This window comes from Prosopis cineraria, unplaced genomic scaffold (assembly GCF_029017545.1).
Source record: "Prosopis cineraria cultivar Desert tree isolate PC_DT_omini unplaced genomic scaffold, ASM2901754v1 PC5, whole genome shotgun sequence".
In the NCBI taxonomy this organism is placed as follows: domain Eukaryota; kingdom Viridiplantae; phylum Streptophyta; class Magnoliopsida; order Fabales; family Fabaceae; genus Prosopis; species Prosopis cineraria.
In genome coordinates, this window is record NW_026555336.1 from 40,031,588 (window position 1) to 40,055,367 (window position 23,780).

General features: G+C 33.3%; 1 protein-coding gene across 3 annotated transcripts; it reads right to left on the reverse strand.

Moving 5' to 3' along the window:
* Positions 1-774: 774 nt before the first annotated feature.
* On the reverse strand, positions 775-14,179 carry LOC129311138 (nuclear pore complex protein NUP155). Of its 3 annotated transcripts, none has more exons than XM_054953170.1 (13): positions 13,808-14,179; positions 12,389-12,558; positions 11,184-11,310; positions 9,703-9,965; positions 7,462-9,109; positions 7,164-7,376; positions 6,767-7,014; positions 6,240-6,654; positions 5,823-5,980; positions 3,516-3,873; positions 2,091-2,309; positions 1,577-1,902; positions 775-1,136 (listed from the first exon to the last, which is right to left on the reverse strand). In XM_054953170.1, the coding sequence occupies exons 1-13, from the start codon at positions 13,964-13,966 to the stop codon at positions 1,019-1,021; spliced, it is 4,422 nt and encodes a 1,473-aa protein (XP_054809145.1). In that variant the 5' UTR covers positions 13,967-14,179; the 3' UTR covers positions 775-1,018. The 3 variants fall into 3 exon arrangements, with proteins under 3 accessions (XP_054809145.1, XP_054809144.1, XP_054809146.1); XM_054953169.1 differs by having other exon boundaries at positions 5,823-6,013; positions 13,808-14,178; XM_054953171.1 differs by lacking the exon at positions 13,808-14,179 and adding an exon at positions 12,747-12,844 and having other exon boundaries at positions 5,823-6,013.
* Between the last annotated feature and the right edge of the window lie 9,601 nt (positions 14,180-23,780).

Sequence of the window (23,780 nt, forward strand, 5' to 3'; positions counted from 1 at the left end):
TTGTAGGAGTGTTTTTAAAAGTTTTTTATTTTATTTTAAAAAAATAAATTTGTAAAGCGTTATTATTATATTTTATAAATATACATAATCTTGTATAAAATTATTTTATAATTTAGGACAAAAGTAATCCTCCAATTCTATATATCAATCAATTCCTAGAACAATTTGATAATCCTACATATTAATTGCTTTATATATAAAGATAAACTTTCAATTAGCTTTTTCGAAAATCACTCCTATTTGCAATCTTAAAATATCAATTTTTTAAATTTTTGTTTTTAAATAGAGATAGATTTGTAATTTTATTTTAAGACCATTTTAATAATTTAAGTACCCCTCCCTTCTATTAGAATTGGCCCACTGGGCACAATTTCCAGTTATTAGTTTCACAAGCTTGCCTTGCTTGACGTGTTTAATGAACAGGCCGAAGGAAAAAAAAATCCTAACCAGTAAAATGATGATTTGATTCTTCAAATTTAAATGAACTAATGCCCTGTTTGGTTCTTTACAAGAGTAGAGTTTTTTATAAAAGTGAAAGTGAAAGAGGAAAGTAAAGTGAAAATGAAGTTTTAAAACATTTAACATGGGTACAAAGGTGGGCCACCTTTTATGAAAAAAATGAGAAAGAATTACATGGACATGAAGGTAGAAGTAAATTCTACCAATTTTAACGAAACCGAATTCTCAAAAAAGAAAACTCCACTGTACCATACAAACTATTTTCTCAATTCCATTTCCACAATTCCAATTCCATACTACCGCATCGGGCTTAAATTTCGAAAGTGAGAACTAATTCTCAAGCTACGTTGTTGATTAATGGAAAAGAAGCGAGATAAATAATTTCCGTAGTGTTTTGGATTATACATTCAAACAAGCTTTTCCGAGCAGCCTACAAAACTGGATCGAATATAGAACAGGCAATTGATACACATCATCACATGCTATATCTGATATGAAAAACGAGAAACTTATTATTTGACGAGAGCAATTGATACAACAACTTGACAAGGAACAGAGATCAAAAGCGATCAAAAGAATAAGGACTTATGAGTGATTCTTCAAGTTCTTTAAAGCCTCTGTAAACAGCTTCCGTCTGACTCTGCGGCAGGGCCAATCTTCGCACTTCAGTCATATACCTGTGCGTGTACAAGAAGTCAATCAATCCAAGGCTGCATCGCCTATACCAAAATTTCAAGTAACTATGATCTAGAGATTGGGGCAGCCAACAGCATGAGAGGAAAATACTTGTGTAGAGTTCTTTAGGCATATAATATGAAATTCACCAAAAAAATTGTGATACGGAAATAAGGTTTTTTGAATCGATCACGAGGGAAAACCAATATCAAAAACCGAACCAAATCAAACGTCAAAATTGGGCAATTAAATAACATAGCAGCTCTCTCAAAAAGATGAAAACTAGTTTAAATGAAAGATTTGAAAAATCGGTAGCTTCCAATATATTATTGTATATGTATTGGAAACAAGGGACAGCCAATGACAAGCCAATAAGGTTGTTAAGATGAAAATACTCCAAATATGGAAAATTAAGAGGAACAGACAGATGTACGAAGTCAACCTGTTTGCTGCACTAGCAATCTTATCCCGAACTCCTTGGTTAACAACTGTTCTCTCCAATGAGAATCCTCCGCCTAGTATTAAGGAAGCCCCAGTGGTACTGGTACCAATCCTCTGTGCAACTACAGACATTGCCCACTCACGAAGTACCACTAGTACTGATCTCAGGATCCTTAATCTTAGGTTTGGCGAAGGCAAAATAGCCCCGTTTGATAATAATTGATCATATGTGTTCAACACTGGTTCAGGAGCACCTTTACAAGCAGAAAGAAGGGCTCTTGCAACATCTTCATCTCCCACAGATTCAGCACCTGAACTCCACCTCTCCTGCAGAAAAAACTCCACCTTTACTAAATGATGATGCAAGATGAATATTGAACATAAAAAAATTTTATGATAGAATTCTGAGATATGAAATGCAGCCTGCCAAAAAACAGGAGGGAAAAATAATAATTGCAGAATTAGATTTACGGTAAAAATTATTGGAGTTGATAAAACACTCGAAAAAGATATACCATTGCAGCTTTCTCTAGGTGAAGGCAGATCGTGTCAAGTGGTATAACAGCTCCGTCACCTGGATAAATGCGTGGACCAAGCCTTTTGAGTGCAGAGCAAGCTTCAGCAATGCCACCTCTTGAAAGAGCTTGATCAATAAGTCTAGCCCAAGTTTCTCTTAAAATGTTGCTGTCAGCATCGCTGGAATAATTGGCAAAATACAGCATCTCCAGGCATATCTAACAAGAAAAGTAGAAAATGAGAAAATCTGTCAAAAGAACATTTGATTAAGTTTATTCAGAACAATATGGCATGTTATTATGATGGGCTTTTCACAATAAAAACCTTGAACCACTGCAGATAAAACTAGAGCTTCATTTAATCTGATGAGAGAAGAGAGAAATTGACAGAAGAGAAAAGAAAAAGGAAATTAGAACTCTCCTGCATCTTGTTTAGTATCATGAAATGGTAAAATAAAATAAATGATGCATCTACTGGCCAGCTTTGTCCTTAACCCCCCCCCCGGGATTATAGATATTTAAATAAAAAACAACCTCAAATTATTTGAGTGGCGTGTGCTTGGTCAACAAAATATTTTTAACCACATTTGCGTGAGCAAGACATCAAAAATTAAGCCAAATAATATACTCTTCAATGCAAATCATATTCTTCCTCTAATCCCTATTGTAAGGCACCTCTAACTACCTCACCAAAACCAAAGAGAAGTGGTTAAGTCATTAACTTTATCTGAAAATATAATAAACTTTCAATTTTACTCCTATTTAAATGAAAAATTTTCAAACTTGTATTATATTCTCTCTCATAGTTAATGAATTCAAATAGCGATAATATTGGAAAAAACGTAATTAATACTCCATAGTGTGCCTTATATTAAGAACCAAAAAAATGCCTCTAGAAGGTGATCTATAATAGGGACCAGAGGGAGTATTTTATATCTTAGCCCACAAATGCACATTTCCACATAACTAACCATTTAATCGTGCAGATCAATCAACATACAATAATATAACCAACGAAAATGCATCTAAACAAAATGACTTCTCTAAAATTCATCAATGATTAATGATTAACATAGATAGCTAGGGGATTTTGCAATTTGATCTTTATTGAATTATTATGAGTGCTTCACATTCCTCCTGATCCTGAACATCTTTAAAACTCTAACAAAGATCGATGGTATAGAGGAAGGATCCCCGAAAATTAGAACAATAAGTTTAAAAGGAGAAATAATAGTTAATCGTAGTTTGTTATCAAGTTTTGAAATAATAATAACAACAAACAAGGAGCAAAGCAGTTAGCCCAGATACTTAAATTATAACAGTTTCAACCAAAGCTAATAAAAATATAAGACAATTCTGAACTAACAAACAAGGAAACTAACAGCACAGACCTTATATAATGACCAAAAAGAGAAAATAATTTACCTCCCAAAGCTCAAAAGGAACAGCATATTCATTATATAATTGTGTTATACTCTTTACATCTGATGATAGCTCTATGGCTTTGTCTCGCACCGCATTTGCAATATTAGCATCAGCAGCGTTACTTCTTTCAGGAACTAAACCATTTGGGACAGAATCAGACACTGCAGGTGAAACCTCTGATCTGGATGCAATAGCCTCCAATGCCTCTTTGATTTTTATTTGAAACTGAAGAACAGCAAGCTTCCCTTCAAGCAAATCTAGGAATCCACTGTCAATGGAACCCCGAGTAGAGCTAATCAAGCCATCACTGTTACTAGCACTCTTTGCCTGTAAAACTGCATTACTCAGGTATTGGAACCTGATTTTGACAAAAAATAAAAATCTATTATATGATAACCGAGCAATCAGATCAAAACAACTATAACATTACCAAGGTTTCCACAAAACTATTGTGACAATTTTAGGAGATAATATTATTAAAAAAGAATGGGCACAGTCTGTATATCATCTAAAACATGCAACATTATGAACTTAGTGAGCTTATGAGGGGTCAGAAACCAAGAGAGAAAGGGCTAAAGAAAGAGCCAAAAAAGGATCTTTCATGTACAACCAATAGCTGATAATTTGGGCAGGTTGGATTTACTCAGTCCAGACTCAATGCGAGCAGAGTTCATTTGGATCGAGCTAAAAATACCCGCACATGTCAACAGCAACAACAACAAAAAAGAAAAGAAAGAAACCCATATAGCCAAGTCTGCCTCTAACACTCTCGGGCTTCAAGCTTATTCGGGTTCACCCGAATACCCCAAACCTTTTAAAATTACCTTTCTCTCTTTTTTGAACCAATTTCAATTTTTAACTTAAAATTTGTCAAACAATATAAACAGAACAACATACTCTTAAATACATGAGATAAATCATAAAAATTCTATCAATATTAATAATAAAGTTTGGATAGCTAATTTCTTAATTTAACAACAAAGTGTTTTTTCCTTTGATAAAGGATATCTAGCTCATAAGCTAGAAAGATAATTTCTTTAAAAATTAATAAAGGGCTAGCTTAAATTCCAGATTTGCTCTCTCCCAAGGGATTTGTCCTTTTGTCTATATTATTGGTTAGTTCTTACCAAATCAATCACTTTTTGTTACTTATTCACTGAATGGAAAAAGTAATGGCATTTTTGTGGTTTTGAGCAAACACCAAGGGCATATTAACTCACTAAACACAAGACTTTCCCCTCAATAATCTGTGTCTCTGTGAGTGGTAAAACGATTTGAAAACCCCCATCTCTCTTCGCTCCCAAACCCCTTTTCTTCCATTACGAAGCTTTCCTTTGAATGAAAATTCTATCCTACCCATATCTTCTTTCTTATCTATATTATCTTCTTCAGTGTCAATGTTTGATTTTTAGCTAAATGCCTAGTTTATTATTCTAGGTTTTCGCAGTATTTTCTGCTATGATGTCTAGCTCGAGAATGGATAGTCACAGGTACTTCCAGCCAGAGTACAAAACCATCGAATCCATCAAAGTTTGCAAGAGTGGCAGTGCGATGCGAGTTAAGTACTTGACCTGGACCTGGCTTAGTTTTTAATCCATTTTTTATAAAAAAGAAAATACAATCGATACCCCGAATAAGCCAAAAGTAAAGGGTTTTTCCTAAATTGTTAAGCCTGGCACCCCGAATAAGCCAAAAGTAAAGGGTTTTTCCTAAATTGTTAAGCCTGGCCCTAAATAAGATTTTTCAAACTTATTTAGGCTTGACCTGAATTACTGCCTCTAGTATAATCCTTCATAACCTCAAATGTTAATAGTTCCAGTGTGCAGGGCAAATGATAATATGCAAGCAAAAGTTCCTAGTGTTTCCAGGAGCTATATGATAAGATCAAGGGTCAGTTCCCAGCTTAAAATATGCACTTTCAAGGAAAATACAAGTGTACAAGTGGTCAAATGTGAACCTGATTAATGTGAAAGAAATTTCTTTTCTAAAATTATTTTTTTCACTTAATTGGACTTCTTCTGCATGGCGTTGGCGTTTTTTTTCCCCATGTGTGAGAATGCATTTTACAATATTTTCCCAAAACATGATATTGTCATTCATTATTGGTAGAAAGTTTGGTTTAGACGCATTACAAATTAGCAACATGAGACCCATTTACTATATAAAAGCTTCTTTAAGTTTGGCCTGCCCCATTTCCCAACCACATTTGCAGCAATAAAGTAAATAACTGAGAAAACTACAAGCAGCAAAGGAAAAGTAAAAATGGAAAAGAACAAGGGCAACAAAAATAAAAAAAAACTGATTAACCTCTGTTCCAAAGCAGGAACTCCATCAACAAAACGCCTCTCAGCTAATCTTAGCAATGCATGAGCTGCTAGCATATGTTGCCGCTTCAAGACATAATACCGTGCCAAAAGTTCATAGTACTTGATCTGATTAGACGACATAGGTGCTCCTGATTGCCCCTGGGGAGAAGTTGTGGTGGACACAGCACAAACCTATCAGAACCAAGAAATAAAAAAAAAAAAAAACCATGAACATTAGTAAATAATAAAATCTTCAAGAATATTAAAAAAAATACACATGAGAACGCTCTGTAGCTCCTGCATGCAACAAAATATACAGCACAAAATTTATTGCCTTGTATTTGCGCCCTTTGATGCGTTTAACTAAGCTAGGAGAAAGCATTCAAGAATAAATTAAGAGAGAGAAAATGTTGGCAACCTCTTGCGTAGCTTCATGACCAGCACTTTGCAAAAAGGGCAGCAAATCAGGACCTCCATACTCTAACAACTCATTCTCAAGACCCAAATCAATCATAGCCTGGTATAAATATTCATGGAAAATTCGATCAGGCGACTGGACACCAAGTTGAACTATCTGGTATATATATTTTTTCCGAGAGGCTGGATCAAGAGTGTATTGTGAAGCAGCAGATCTGATGGGGGAACCAAATTCCTTCTGGGGCGCACCTCCCTTCAGAGACCGCAAAGCATTTATAATTATTTCATAACATTGTTCACGCTTTGCAAGTGCTTGTTCTCTGACAGATGCATCAATTTCATCATTATAAGCATCACCTGCAGGATCCAGAGCCTGTGCCTTTTGAAGAGGTAAGCGCACCACAGCTTCATAAAATCTGCAATCCCCAGGTAAATTTGACTCAGAGTCAGATAGAAGGCTCTCCAATCAGAGGAAATGATATTTTATCTGTAAACAGGGGGTGGGAGGAATAAGAAAAGAAAAATCACCTTAAATCCTCGAATCGCTTGGAAACAGTCCGTAAATCAGCAGACTCTGGAACTTTACTTAAGAGATTGAATGCTTCCCTTGCCAGATTCTCCTTTTCCTTGACATCTATAGTCACAGCAGCTCTCTCCAAAGCTTCCACAGCTAAGAAGAACTTGTAATCAGACTCCTTATAGTAGCTTGGACAGCCCTCTCTTAATCTCCCACTAATATCATCTACAGTTCCCCTGCCATCAGGACCAGTGTAATACTGGAGCAATGCATGATGTAAGATTAAAATCAGAATTGCAGATGATGCAAAATTTTATTCCAGAAAACCTTAGTGGATGTATAAAGATGTATAAAGTTAAAATTTATGTGCATGAAATCTCCTTTATGGCTTCCCTAAACTGGCTTTACCTCCATCAGAGCAGATACAAGTCTCGTAGCAAGACGATCACCATCTTCAGAACAAACAAGTTGATGAAACGTCAACTGAACCAGCGCTTGCTGTTGGTTACTATCAAATCCCTGAAGCAACCGGGTTACATGATGCTGAGAAAGAAGTTGGAGCAAAAACAGCGCTTCACCAGATCTAAGAAGTAACTGCCTAATGCATTCCATTGCTCTCACCTGCAACACACCAAACAGAAGTGAGAGACTAAAATGAATTATAAACATATCAAACAAAGGGAAAATGTTTTAGACATCAGTCTACCTCCATGGCAGCCAGTTCTGCAGGACTATATGGCAATCGTTGCCTTTTATTGGATGTTCCACCACCACTGGATTCCATATTTCTTGAATATGCACCAAATAAGTTTCTTAGCATATTCCGATCATCAGCACCTAATGCAGAGCCATTACCATAAAGAATGGAACCACTTAGATCTCCTAACCCCGCAACACAACCATAAAGTCCCCTCCTCTGGTTCCTTCTAGACCGTAAGAATTTCTCTAAAGATCGAATTCTGTTCTCAAGGGCTTGCATAGCCCCAACAGAGAGTCTACAAACAACCACCCCATTTTCTGCCAAAGTTCCTGAAGGACCTAAGGTACCTTTTACAACCAATACAGGAAGTTCCCACACAGGAAAAAGTAACCTTGATGAACACAAGCAGAGCCCTTCATGTGCACCTGAAAACACTGGCTCAGCCTCATGGACAACCTGGCCCATACTGAATCCACTGGCTGCAGTTCTTGTGTTTGATAATCCACTAGTACCTTCAAGTTGTGGCATTCCAACAAGTCTTGGGTCCTCAAAAGCTTCAGCTGCCTTTTCAGCAACAACATTGCTAATAAGATTTTCGGAAGGCACTATTCTTGCAGCTAGCATTAGACACATAGCAGCTGCCTCTCCAGCACCAAAACGATTAAAGAAATCTTCTAAAATTGATCTTGGAGAGTTTGACTCAAACAACCGTCTTAGAATGTCCACTGGCCTATTAAAAACGATTTCCATCATGCCCACAGTGCTAAAGATGACAATTCTCCTCCTTGGCAATATAGTTTGGGTTGAGAGGTCACCCCTTGCCCAAAGTTTGCCAGAAGCCCTTTCACATAACTCAATTGAGTTCTCATATCCACCAAACTCTATTTCTGAATATAGAGACTGAAGTGTAGATGCAATCTCTGGCAAGGGTAAGACATCTGCCACAAAAAGCATTCGACCTTCGACTGGTAAAGAAGATACATATTCCCGCAATGCCCGAGAACTTCTCACGGTTGTCCCTAAATTTCCTGACACGGATGAGTGCATGCTTGAATCTCTGTTCAAAACAAGGAGTGAAGACATGCTTGGTGGAGATGCATCAGAAAGGACAAGAGTCCCAGCAGAATAATAGGCTGACTCAACTTTCAGGGAGAGATCCTCATTCTGAGGTCTACTTGCAAGAGATGCAGCTCCAAAGGCAAGGCCACTAACACCCCAAGGAGGAGAGGGCCTTGTTGTGACAACCTTTAAACAGCTTGGCTTATGATGGTTATTGTTGAACCCACTCAAGCTTCCACTAGAAGGAGAGGTAGATAGGTACATCCTTCTACCATCTGATAGAACAAGAAGAAGATGTAACCACTTTGATTCAAGTGTAGACAAAGGTGAGATACAAACAATAGATGGCTTTGGTGATCGACTTGAGGTTCTTGGTCCTGATGATTGTCTACCTCCATAATGTGCATCCCTCTGACTGACGAGATTCCTTTCTTCAGCCACTTTCTTTAATGAACCATCACCATTAGGTCCAAGAACATAAACCTGAAGCTTCATTTCTTCAGTTCGTGAATACAATATTTGCCTCTCATTATCAAAAACCATTTCAACAATTGGATCAACAGCTCCAAAATTAAATACATTTGGTATGACCCATCTGGAAACAACAGATAAGACTGGCTTACTAAGGAATTATGCATTATGCAGACAAACATGAAGATGCAAAAATGTATTTCACTGCATATATATATATATATATGGTGATAAGACTATAAGCGGCCACTACCTACCTACTCTCAGTGCATGGCACATAGTAGATTGGAAGAAGGAACTCATGATGCAGGTCATGATACTGAACAGATTTGAGAAATGGGTAGCAAAAGAAGTGGAGATCATGGGGAAGAGGATAACGCACGTGACTAAGCCACAAACTAAGCCATTTAACCACTTAGCATTATTTTAGGATGTTTCATCTCAGTCATGTTATATTTTATTTCCTTAGTCTTATTAGGTTCTTTTTGTGGCTTAGGGTTGATAGTTGTTACTAGCATTTTGGAGATCCCCCTCAGCTACTAGAGAGGAAAAGTGGGATCCTTGCTTGCTCCTTTCTAATAGATTGTTCCTCAATAAAATTCCCGTTTGCATGTTTAAGACTTTACCATGTGATTTCAAAATTAAAGAAGCGAGCACAACCAAGTGCAAGAATAATATTGTCCATATCCATGTGAAATATTACAGAGCACAAAGAACCTTGAAATGACGCTTCCCAAACCAGCAGTGAGGCAGACTTTTCTACAACGTTTTTGCCAGCCTGAGCCAGTGGAATAAAGAAGCTCATATATATGGCTATCACGACCAGCAAGGAAAATTCGACCCTTATCAGTACATGTCACACAAGTCATTGTGATACCATCAGATGGTACGGTATAATCAGGCAAAGGCTGTAATGAAACTTCAGAAAATGGATCTGAACCATCTGTTCCTCCAGAGCAGCACACTCCTACTAAAATCAACTGACACAAAATTCAGGTAAGAAACTAGGCTGTCCTCAGAATGAGGTGTAGAAAGAACATGGTTCATATTCATATGACTCAAAAACAAGTCACATATTGTCATACAGAATATATGGTTGATGAAGAACAAGGATTTCTCAAATCTCAAGTATGATGCACTGTCATGCATAACATAGCAGCAAATATATAATTTACTAGGAAAAACAATCAAATTAAAAAATATATTTTCATAAAAAGTAATTATGCTATAAGAGTATAGATCAAAATATACTATTGGAAAGAACTTATTTTATTATTCAAATGAAAAGCAGGCAGAATGCCCACAATAACTGCAAAGGCTTCTAAAAAGTTATTTTCTTAGATTTCCTTTAATGGATTTTTCTCATTGGTGTAAAATGGAATCCAAGCCTGTTACCACCAGATGATTACCTCCACTTTCAACAACCCGAGACCATAGCCTATTTTTTTGAGTCAATGTAATAAAATATGTAGGATCAAACCACTACATTCCTAAGCAAAGAACGTGTTTAGTTTCAACATTCTCAAGTTGTCTCTTAAAAATTTATTTTCATTTGCAAACTCCCATTATTCGAAAATTTTTTGGCTTGTGAAATTAAAAATCTAAGGAGTTGACTATTGATAGAGCACAATGGTGTAATACGACCCATGTTAATGACCCCACCTAGTGGGATTAGTGATCTTGTTTTTGTTGTGAAATTAAAAATCTACTCATCTTTTCCTAATCAATCAAATTTAAATAAACGAGCAATTTTTACTTAACTTAGGAGTTTGACTATTTATAATTGTGAGGTTATTTTGACTTTAAAGACATGTTTGACATAATAGTTTCTTTTATAATAAAAGTTTAGACCGTATTTTAGAAATTGCTTTCAAAGATATTTTCTTCTAAACTCAACCAATTGCATTCTCAGTCATGTTTTCTGTTTTCAATGAAAATGAAAACAGTAAACATAACCAAAAAAGACTCAAAGTTCACCACCCTTTCTCTTATGAAGAATCCAGCAATTTTTCAAACCAATGAAGAAACATAGACTTCAAGTTGTCAGTACAATTGTCTGAATGAAACACACATAGATAGGATGATGCTCAGGTACTAGATAAGAAATTAAGAATATAACAAAATAACCAGTTCAGAAGCATAAATGTTTAGCACATAGAAAGCCATTGCATGAGAACTAAAGCAAAAGAAATTAATACCTCCACAGGTGTTGCTAAAATTAAAAGATATTGGATAGCTTCAACAAAGACCCCTGGCTTTGATTTTGCAAGACCAACAGCACAAATAGCTTGTTCCTCCCCTCTATATTCAGGACATTGGCCATCCCTAAGGAAGGAGCAGCGTTAAATTATAAGAAATAAAGCGCATACAAAGATTCAATTATCCTTGTTCAAGTATAAACATATAATTTATCCTTCACGGTTGCTGGACATCCACAACTGTCAACAAGTTAGCCGCAACTACACATAGTTGCTGAAATTAGTACTCTTATGCAAGCAATTTAACAAGCCGCCACTTTCACTCACTTCACTTCAGCTGCAATTAAGAAGACCAATAACCCATTGATCTAGGTGACATTGTTTGCACTAATAAGAGAGGGGTCAAAAAATTCAATTCCCCTCACCAAACCAACATAATAACTTATACTCTAAAAAAGGAAGTTGTGATCCCTTAGAAGGGAATTATTAATATTTTGGTCCCTACTTAAAAAAAAAAGTTGTTAATATAGCATACCATAGCTGCCAATGACAAAAGGATCATGGGTTCAGAGATCAAGGTGTCAATAATTCTCTTACAAGGGACCCAAATGTCATTATCCCTTTAAAAAAAGTGGCTTTGACCATACTCTAAGCAAAAGTGCTGAAACCAACGATAGAATGCACAATAAACTTTGAGGACATCACTAAGATCACCAAACACACCCAAAAAAAAAAACCACTCTGAATAAAAAAATGCTGGGAATGTAAAAATAAACGGACAGAGATTTCCATCCATTAATATTTAATCTCCAAAGCTTCAACAACTAAAGGACAGAAATATTACAACAGCAAACATCTTGAAATTATAACACAGGACATGAAAGAAAAATAATTACGTGTCATATACTTTGATACATAAAGCCAACAAAGCAAGACTTGCTCTTCCTCAGAATTGACTTCTAGATGAACAATTTATCCGTGCTGTGAGGCTCAACAAACAGCAAGGCATATTACCTTAAATTTTACTAAAGAATGTACTGGTGGAAAATCTCCTCTTAATACAGCAATTGCATTTTAGTTTATTGATATTGAGTTATACTTAGCATTTAAAAGATAAAAAGTATATGAGCATTGGTTTTTCTATGTAATCTTAGACTATAAATTAATTTTATAGTGAAATGCTAACTCATCGTCAAGATCCTCACCACTTATCAAAACGCCAAAGAAACAAGGAATTGTCCACAGATGCCCATGCCCGGCGAATTTCTGGAAATATTCCACATAAAGCAGTTCCTTCCCCACCAGCCGCATTGTATCTCTCAATAAGCACAGGAGGCAACTCCCGAGTATCCACTACCTCAACTAAAGAGGGCCACTGAAATAGAATCAAATAACATGATATGTCTGAGGTTCATGGTAAAACCAAACTTCATCCCTCGACAGTTATGCTAAGAGACATTCTCTAGTCTCTACTCTCCACATCAATAATCATATCGTGAGTATTATACTCACACAGAATAAGTTATGAAATCATCAAAATAAGAGCAACGTTATGTTACTTACAGAGAGGTAGAGTGAAAGTGTATAAGTGAGCATCCAAAGCTTTATGCATCTTTAAGAACATGCACAGTAGACAGAACTTGAACAAGGAACATAAACATATACCCTTCATCCAAATATATATATATAAGATTATTTCCAAGAAAATAAAAGGGATAACTCATCAATCATGTGAAACATTGCAGAACCTTGATTGCCACACAAGTTCTATTTTCCCTTGAGTTGTCTCGGAAAATAACACTCTACATGAAGATTATTGAGTGAGCAGTATGCTAAGAATTTTTATATTTGGTTAAACATTAAGAATTATCACAAGACTGCAAGCATTCTGAGTAACTAAAAATGCATTCCATAGACTCGTTGGGAGAACTATACACAATATCGTTCAATAGATAATAGGGAAGCCACAAGTAGCTTCTACAAAGCAAGTGCATGATTGTGTCACAAGTCACAGCTTTATAATTTTTCTCTGTCATTTTATAGGCACCCAAACCTGTGAACATCTCCAACTGCCTCTCCGTTCCAGTCCCTTTCACCTCTCCTCAATCATCTTTGAAACAACCCTATCAAACTTTTTATACAAAGGCCTTGCATTGTCATCTACTTCTCTAAATTGTTGTTGTTAATGCATTTTTTGTTTGTATCAATATGATAGACAATTAAATCAATGCATTTGCGTCAAGAAACTTTTCAACGATTTAATATATGTTGCTGTCTTTCTTTTTGGAAATCAGTTGTATTTAATGTGTGTGTGTGTGTGTGAAATCAATGTGATATTTACATTGCACTAAACAGTCAACACAAACATAAAATATTCATATAATCGTTCGGATCATTTACATGTATAAGCATATTATTGCTTCACGCTGTAGTGATAGCTTGGAATATTTCAAAGGGTTCACACTTCTTGCAAGAAAATAAAAGACTCAAGTTGATCCCACGGCTGGGGAATTTATAGCATACAGTAAACCGTCCTTTATTATCGATATAAACAGAGTATAAAGCTCAATGCTGACATTAAAAACTTGAAACTTTCTAACGTCAGAGGGAAATGCACAAGTTACCTCTTTTGGGTAAGCAGAATAAGGATGACTAGCATATCTTGAGGCTTCTAGCGATTCTTCGAGGTCGAGTTGCAACGCAACTTCTCGCCCAATGCGATCGCTCACAACGAGACCCGCATTTGTGACATCACGCATCACAATCTCGTCTTCCCAAGACATCCCGATAAGGGTCACACAGCACTAAGTAAAGCAGCAGCGGAACTGAGCTGCAAGTCCAACTCTATCTGAATTTGCGTTTGGTTCCCCGAAAAACCGAAATCGGAACTCTGTTCATATTTCGGGGAAGAGAAGAAAGAAGCAGAGCTCGAAGAGAGATGATATCGAAAACTAAGTAGGGTTTTGTGAAGGTTTTAATTACTGACCGTGGCGGGGAAGCAAAACAATTTTGATTCTGCGAATGGACTACGCATTTTTTTCCCCGTAACTACAACCCGCCGTTTGGATTTTTGGTTGAGCATAAAAATAATTGATTAACGTAATTAATTTTAATTGTAATTAATTTTAATTATAATTAATTATATTATAATGTAATTTGTTTGAACTTTTTTTAAAATTAATTTTAATAAAATTAAAAATATTTAAATAATTTAGTCATAATTAATTTTAATTATATAAATTATCATAAAAATATTATTTTTAAAATTAATAAATTTGTATTTAATATTATTAAATTAATTAAATTTTATTTTAGAATTAAAATATATTATTTAAATTATACATCTGATTAATTATAAAAATTTAAATTATATTAATATTAATAATTTAATTTACGTAAATAAATAGCTCAATATATCTTATCCAAATAAATTTAATAAAAGAAAAAGATTTAGTTTTTAAATAACAAACATTAATTTTGAAATAATTATTAAAAGTGATAATATATAAATTAATCTCTAATGACATTATGAATATGAGTCATATGTGATGAAGATGGCAAGCACAAACTTTTTATTTGCCAAAATAGCTTTCTAATTTCAAAGCTTGTCTCCTACCCTCATCTTCTTTTCTATATTTTTAAGTTTTGATGTTTTAATTTTAAAAAAATGCCAGGTCTAATTGTTATTAATTTCCGTGGCTCCTGTTTATATTTTTTATTATATAATTTTGTTATGTTTTTAACATTTTTCACAAATTTTAATAAGATTAAAATATTTAAAAATATTATCTTTAAACCAAACTTTTTGAGTTATTATCCCTCTATGCTTAGCAGTTCACGCTATAAAATAAAATTGCCTTGTTCTTTGTTTTAAATCAAAATTAAGGATTAATGATTTTTTAACCAACAAGGATTAAAGATTTTAATCATATGAACAAGGGGAGTCACAGTAATTAAATAAGATCAATAAGAATTTGATGTTTTCAATTTTATAATAGACTGTTACTGGCACTACATATGATAATGAATGATAGTGATGATGATAAGTTAAAATAAAATCTAGTAAGATTGGCATTTTTTTCCTTTGATCATCCACCACCACATTATAATAATTAAATAAAGATTGAATAATACTCTTGTGTAACTTATCTGGTTGTTGTATTGTAGTTTTCAGTTTGAATTAAAAAAAAAAAAAAGAGGGTAAGGTACAGTCGACGATGAAGCCTTGATATAATTTAATAATATAATAATAGACTTGATTAACAAGTACTATACCTATTTAAGATATTTATTGGGCTGCTTCTGTTAAAAATTGTAAAGCACTTTTTTTGCAATATTAGATTCAAAAAATTAGGGTGTTTTTAGTTTTTCAAAATACAATTAATTATGTTTTGGGAGAATTGGTGAAAATGACCAAGTTAAAAGAGAAATTATGCTCAAGGAACAAGTTGAATTAAGTTGAATTCAAGGACCAAACTAAATATCTTATTCATTAAATAATCTGACCAAATGACTGAAATGCTCATTTGTTTAAACCAATGAAATTGGGGGGAAAAAAGGGGTTGCATGTTCAACATACGCATCCTAAGTCAAATCCTTTATACTTCAAGCCAGATCCCTGGCACTGAAGCTATAAAGTCTTGCACTGTAGCCAGAAGAAGCTTTGCATCCCGAGCCATAAACTATGCACCATAAGCCAAAATACTTATACCCTTTGGTTGTTGAGTTTGTATGTAATCCTTAATGATTGCATGCAATCAAAAGGTGTTGAATTTTTTCGATGACACTTTTCAACAAGTGCACCATCAACTGTTGGAGGAGTGGCCGAAGCTTCGGCATCTAGAGGCTGAATTTTGTGCCTTTTTCTGAATTTATTTTTAGTCAACATAAAAGGCATTTTGGTTATTTGATCTAAATTGGGGTGCAAGGCTTCTAGCTTGAAGTGCAAGGTTTATGGCTACGGTGCAACACTTTTGGTTTTGGTGCAAGAGATCTGGCTTAAGGTGTAAAGGATTTGATTTAAGGTGCACGTGTTAAACATGTAGCATTTTTTTAAATTTCATTGGTTTAAACGAAGAGGCATTTCATTGATTTGTTTATATTGTTTAATAAATAAAATATTTAATTTAGTCATTGGGTGCAATTTCTTTTTCAACTTCATCCTTTTTACCAATACTCCCTAATATTTTTCTCAAACTGCCTTTAATTGTGCATGTATACTTAATAGAATTTTTTAAATTGAGATATGTAATTAGAGAAGAGTCTGCATAAAAATATAAGGTAAAGCAAATCAAGGTCCTACATTTATATTCAAAACAAACACCTCAACCAATTTTTACACTTAAAATCAAAGAAAGTTGTTTTTGTAAATTCACCTTATTTTGTCCGCTTAAGAAAACTTTACCCTTATTCAAACAATATCTTAACATAGTATAATTTATTGCCATTGCTTATTCAACTTATTTTCAATAAAACATAGATTTCAATGCCTAGATAAATTACATTTATCCCTGTGTGATAAATCATCGAACTCTTTCAACATATCATCAGACGTTAAAATTGAGAAAATCAAACCAAATTGGCCAATTCAATCACAAGATCAGTGAATCAATATCATGCCTAGTCCAAGAACTCATTGTCAATCAAATGGAAGTTAAGGCCAAAATGACGTAAAAATCGGATGGTTCTCAACTTCCCATCAACTCCAAGTTGAAGTTGAAGATAAGGTTTAAACTAGCTTTGGTGGATCCATTACTTAACAACCCCTAATCTTGATTCATAGCCTATGAATATAATTTATTTCAAGAAAAATTACATCCAATTTCTATGAAGTAAACTTATTTATAAATGAATATTGTAAAATTTAAAAATCATAATCAAGTTCATTGGGATCAGAATGTAATTTGAAATTTTAGAGTATAAAGACACTATTACATTTACTTAATTAGGTTATAATGACAAAGATGCATGTCTTCCTCAATTAGACCTTATGCATGCTTTATTCATTCACATTCACAATCAATTTGTCGTGTTCTTCTTTCTCTCCTCCTCCTTCTTCTTATTCACCATATGGCATTGTGATTGATGCTCTCTGCCTAGTTCTTCCTCATCAATTCAAGCCTATGGAATTGTCAGTGATCAACTCTCTTTGCCTTGTTTATACATGCAATTCCATCATTGCAATCGATTACGATCAACACTACTTGTCCTTGTTCTTATACTTGCTCTACATGCTAAAGGCCATAACTAAATCAACTAGTAAGATTTTATTATTTAGTTTAATTTTTCATCAATTTAATTGAGAAGAGATTTGACAATTTGCAAAAAGGCTTGAACTTTTGTTTTGCAGCCTTTGCTAGATACAATTTTTTTTTGGTCAAGAGAGAGAGACCGAGTTCAATTATGAGGAAAAAGTTACAGAGAATAAAATTGGTTTGAGTGATTATATAATTACTAAAAATGCATTATTAATTTAACTACTGAATCTGTGAAGTTATGATTGTAAAAAGTTACAATGATAGCTGTGAATTACCGATAAAGTAGTTGTAAACACTTCGTGTTAAGCTTATTAGTAATACGTGGTCCATTTAGCTATTAGATATGTGAAGTTATAGTTATAAAATATTGAATTGATAGTTATAAATTACTAATGAGATAATTATATACGATTCATGTTAAACTTGCAACGCATAATTAGTTTAACTATTAGATATGTGAATTTTTATTTTTCAAAAAGCTGAAATAATAGTTATACATTATTGACAAATTAATTGTAAATTGCTTAATTAATGTAATATATTTTTAATAAGAGTATTATCATCTTTGCAACCTGATTTCAAATTACACTCAAGTGACCTGGCCATGGCTTTTAAATTTTGCAAGACCTATTTAAAAATAAACTTACTTTAATTTTGCCTTTATCTCGTAGACATGCTCATTCATTGAAAGAAAAGGAACAAATTAATCTCATGAATTTTCATTCCTCTATTTTTGTTCAAATTCACCATATTCTCTTTATTTTTATTCATTAAGCTATCACTTTCATTTTTTTAACAAACAAAATCACACATCTTAATAAGTATTTATCATAAATTTTTTAAATTACCTTTCATAATTTACATGAATGAGAAACAATTAATGTATGCTTATATTGATTTAGCATATAATATTTCAATCAAATTTTTTATTTTTAAATATAATTATTATAGTTAATTGATTTTTTAAACATTACAATTGAGAGTGAACAAGTTCTTGAAAGCCTATTCATTGTCTTTGATATGCCACCATCACACTTTCCATTCCAAACCAGCCTATCACACACAAACAAAGAAGAAATCACTGTACGAGGAGTTTCTAATCAAATTTTACCAAACTTATTTGTATAAGTTTTGATTTTGCCAATAGCTGTGTAGGTTGGCTCACTCGACATGTCCTTAGAGATAATCAGGATGTCAAGATTTTAAATGAACCATTGTTAGGGTGTAATAATTTTTTGAGTGCTGACATGACTTGATTGTTATTTTTGCACGACTTTTACCATGGCCTTTCCCATTTAAAAAAAAATCAAAACCATGAATCACATAGCTTTCCTGTTGTTATTTTTAATAACCATGCAATGTTGCTAGGCTTTTTTTTATTGTTACAAAGAGACAACAAGACGATGGTGTTCATAGTGTCTTAATAATTAAATAAAACAGTTAGTGATGAGTTTAATTATTGTACTTGTGAATCCATTAATCTAGAAAAAAAAATAAGTTAATAATAAAAATCTCGATTACCTCAAGTTTAAACCGACTCACAGCCTACTATACCCCCATAGTTTTTTAAAGGGTGCAAAGATGGTGTAGAGAATGAAAATAAATGAGTGTATTGGTTATAGACTGATGCATTATACGGATCATATAAATAACCATATTTATAATTTAATTAATCTCTTCTTATCTTTGACTCGGATAGTTAAAAGATCGAGAATAACTAACTGCTACAAGATTGTAAGTTAGGCTTCTGCCTGTTAGACTCACTTGTGTGGTTCACCTATTAAAGTCCACATAAGATCATAATTAATTAATGCAAATCCATAAATATTATATAAATATTCCAACAATCTCCCACTTGGATTGCATTAATTAAGCAAGTAATATAATCAAGCCATGAGCAAAATTCATAAAATGAAACTTCATAAAAACACTAGATCCTGTGTAGAAATAGATGATACTGAACATAAAATAATGTCTCATAATCTGAATGGAACAAAATACAAATTTTTTTTTCCAAACACAATTTAGTAAAATAACAACATAAGGTCACTTATCCCATAGGAAACAAGTAACATGTGTAGCATACCACAAAAAAATTATTGAATCCTATGGGAATATAAATGATATAGATGCATCTAATTGAATTGAAAATAGAATATGTCTTTTGACTATAACTCAATAAAGAATCGACACAAAGTCACTAAATCATATTAGGAAGCAAGTGACATAAGGTGCAATAACACGAAATCATTAAATCTTATGAGGAAAAATGATATAAAGCATCCTAATATCTCTAAAGAAAAATTGAAACTTAGTAGAAAAACAATACAACATCACTAAATCTCAAAAGGAAACAAGTGATGCAATATGCATAAGCACAAATCATTGAATCCTATAGGAAAATAAATGATATAAAAGCATCTTAATGTTTTTGAAACAAAACTAAGTATAATAGCAAAATGGCCTTAAACTATCAAATGTCCTTAAAAAGACAAAATTTAAACTCCTATTGAAGTAAGGTTACCTTAAAAGATCAACAAAACCTACATAGGTAAGCATTTAATCATACAGATGCATAGGCATGTATTCACCATAGATGCAAACTAAATAAATTTAAGTTTACAAGATCACTAAATCCCAAAACAAAACTAGAGATGCAAGGTACATAAACACAAATCATTGAATCCCATGGAAAAAAAATTATATAAAGAACTTTAATATTTCTAAAACAAAACTAAGTGAAATAACAAAATGATCTTAAACCATCAATGCCTTTAAGAGGACACAACTCAGATTCCCACTAACCCAATACTATTATAAAAGTTCAATAAACCCCATACTGGTAAGCCTTTGGTCATATAAATGCACAAGCATGTATTCACTGCATATGTGAACTAGATAAGTCTTGGTATCTATAGTATTCTCTAACAACATCTTTGAGAAAAGTTCAAGGTAGACAAAATATTGCATTTATAATTGGAGGAAACAGCAAAATGCATATCCCATAATAATTTCCTCAACTATATAACCTAATGGAAGGCTTTACAAAAAGCAATATATATTCCATATCATAAAGTGATGTAGTTACGAGTGATTGTTTACCAAATAACTCCTCTAATTACTAGGAAACATATGAGATGCTTCTTTTAAATCCTCATAACCACAATTTCAAAAGAGGGATCAAATTTCTACAACCCCACCATTAAGGCGTCATGTACCTTTTGATAACTGAAAATTTTTCAAAATGATTATTCATTAATTTTTTATGAGGGTTTTGCTAGTATTTACAAAGGGGTACACGAAGCAAAATCTAGATCAAAGACAAGTACATAGTTTAGAATCCTTAGAGTCATTACTAATAGAATAGTACAAAATTCTTTATATGTAAAAACGATCCTCCTCAACATTAATTTTGATGTTGTTGAAACTTAAGCAACCTTACAACCTTTAAACAGGTAACAAACTAGAAGTGAACACTGAATTTCTAAACATTCAATTAGAATAGGTTGCATGAAATAAATCAAGGATGTTAGTAGAGATATTAAAAGTGGATAACAATCCCTGAACAAAATATGTCTAACAAAATATTTTATATCAAGATAGCATGACCATGGATACTTTATCTCATTTACTTAATCATTAACTAGTAACTACTTATTAACATGAAGCATGAGAGGTAAAAGGTTGCTCTTCTCAAATATTTACTACGTATACATAGGTCTTAGGTATTTCAAATAAAATTAAACAGAGCCAAAAGCCTCATAAAACCATCTTATTAAAGTATATCAATTCCTTTCCTCGAGTCTCTATTTGTGTGACATGATTTTAATGACAAATAACTATGATATCCATGAGCAATATGATAATGTTCTTACCATATACAGCAATAAAGGTCTATACTGGTAACTTTCACCATTATTCACTTAGTTAGTTATAAATAATTACTTCCAACTAAGCATTATAGGTATGCGAATTATGTGACAATGCCTTAATAAAGCCAAAAGCCAACTCCTCACTATATTTCATAGATTGTTTTATTTTAACAAATGAATTTTTGACAATCTCATCCTCATCAAATGAAGTTAGTGAACAAAAATACTTAGGTGAAGGTAGTGCTCCTACCAAGTAGGGTAATGGTTTAGGCTTATAAGTTTAACTATTTATTTAAAAGTAAAATTCAAATTTGATTAACTCAATAGTGAGCAAAAAAACTTGGAATCTTCTTGATCATATACAATAATAAATGATGAATCCATTAATAGATCTTAAGACTTAGCTTATTCAATTGAAAATTATGCATTCTAACTTATGATTTCTAGCCTAAAAACAAATAATTTGTTTTACTTTGTTTTGGACACTAGATTATTGGGCATCTATTCAAAGATTTAGGTCAAGGTAGTAACGGCAAGTGTCTCACAGTCGTGTCGCATGGCCGTGAAGGCAGAGCCAAGGCGAAGGTATAGACCACAAAGGCAGAGGTGCAGAGGTGTAGAGGCGCGGGGCTGTGGTCGATGGAAGATTGGAAAGGAAAATAGGAATCTGAGTGAAAAATGAGGTTCAAAAATAAAAATCATGAATCTCATTCTCTGCTATTGAAAAGCCAAATAATGGGCAAATTTAAAAAAATTATAATAACATAGTCATTGAAAAGGGGATGGGAAAAGACGTCCTGAAGGTAAGCCTAAGTCCCATCCTTATTTTGATCCTGTCTTGCAAAAGTCTCGTCCTAATTTTTTTCGAGCTGAGACATACTTATCCCGACATGATCGAGACGAGTACGAGCCAATCAGGACGAGCACAACCTAAACACCCCTACTAATAGACTCAAAGGATATGTTTGATAGTGAGAGGTTGTAATTTTAAGTGAGTTGAAATGATAACATAAGTGTTGAAATTTATTCAAGTAAGGATACTAATGATTATCCTTGTGATTAAATTATAGGTTAACTAAATTTAAAACCATTCAAGCTAATTGGAGCTTTGGAAGTTTGTATTTTGACAGGTAAATTTTTGACCTCTTAAAGGTTTGAAGTAATTGAGAGAAGTTTAGTTTAAGCATTTGTTTGAAAAAGTTTGAAAACTGAGCAATGAATATAAATTTACATTTGATGTAAATCATGGCAATATGAGTACTTTAAGTGATATGGTGAAATTGATGAGCTGGTAATTATAAACATACATGTATATATGTTCATAGTAGAAGAAAAGGAAATTGAGAATGGAGATATGTGTTGTGAGTTTAATTGTGTGATAGTGTTAAGAATGTTGTAGTGAAAATGAATTATATTTTAGAAATGATTATCAATATGTGCATTACTTTTTTTTAGGGACTTAAACCTAAATAGTTTTTACCGGTTTATAAGGAGGTTAAATTGGGTTATGACACCCCATGATTATTAGTGTTGGAAGAAATTGTAGATCACAAGTGAGTGAGATAGCCTTGGCTAGGCAGCTTCTCACGAGTGAAAGGCTTGGTTAGTCTGAGTTATGGACGTGGTCATTAAATAATCATAATTTCATGTCGAAGATATCAAGATGGTATATGATTGGCATTGATTATGTACTTTATATTATGGCTACATGGTTGTTAATATTGTTGTCATGGCAATCATTTGACAATATGATATTTGTGAAAATTGTTATTATCATTTATATCTATAATTAATTGATATGTAATTGTATAAACTAAATTGATCTTGGTTACAAGTATTCATACTCACCCCTCATTCTTCAATATTATGAGGACTAGCTTGTTAGATCAAGACTAGGGAAAAAGTCTAGAGGTATAAGATCTTATGTAAATCCTAATAGTAGACCTCATAGTATCTTAATTATGTGTATCTTGTTGATAATTTGCCAACTAGGGATTCATATAATTTTTTACTATTTGTGCTACTTGGGAAATTATTTTGTGTCCTGAGTTCTATGCAATGTGGTTGTAAAGTTAACTAAGGTCAAAAAATTAATGCAAATAGGAATTTATGTAAATAAATGATCGTGATGATTTATATGTTGAATCATGAGAAATTGGCTCCCCCTCATGTTTTTGTGATCGAGGGATTGGGCATTAAAAAGTTGATATGTGTATGATTGATTGGTTATGGTGTGTTGCATGAGTTCATAATGATCTATTGAGTATGGTCGAAAGGTTGGTATAGGCTTTTGACACTAGTATTATGAAATGGATATCCTAGTTGTGTGTTATTATAAAAAAGGAGTGAGTTTTATTATGGGTATCCAACTTTTGATTGAAAAATAATTTGGTTGTGAAATCAGTATCATTAGTTAGAGTTAAAACAAAGCTCTCTGTAAACACCTAAATCACTTTAATCGAATATTG

Bases quoted from the DNA above. Each gene is read 5' to 3' on its own strand.
- LOC129311138 (XM_054953169.1), bottom strand. From the start codon at position 13,966: ATGTCTTGGGAAGACGAGATTGTGATGCGTGATGTCACAAATGCGGGT. The intron at 3,874-5,822 runs GTTAATCAGTTT...TGTCAAAATCAG, and splicing joins GTTCCTGCTTTGGAACAGAG to GTTCCAATACCTGAGTAATG. The intron at 1,903-2,090 runs GTATATCTTTTT...TTTTTTCTGCAG, and splicing joins ACCTAGAGAAAGCTGCAATG to GAGAGGTGGAGTTCAGGTGC.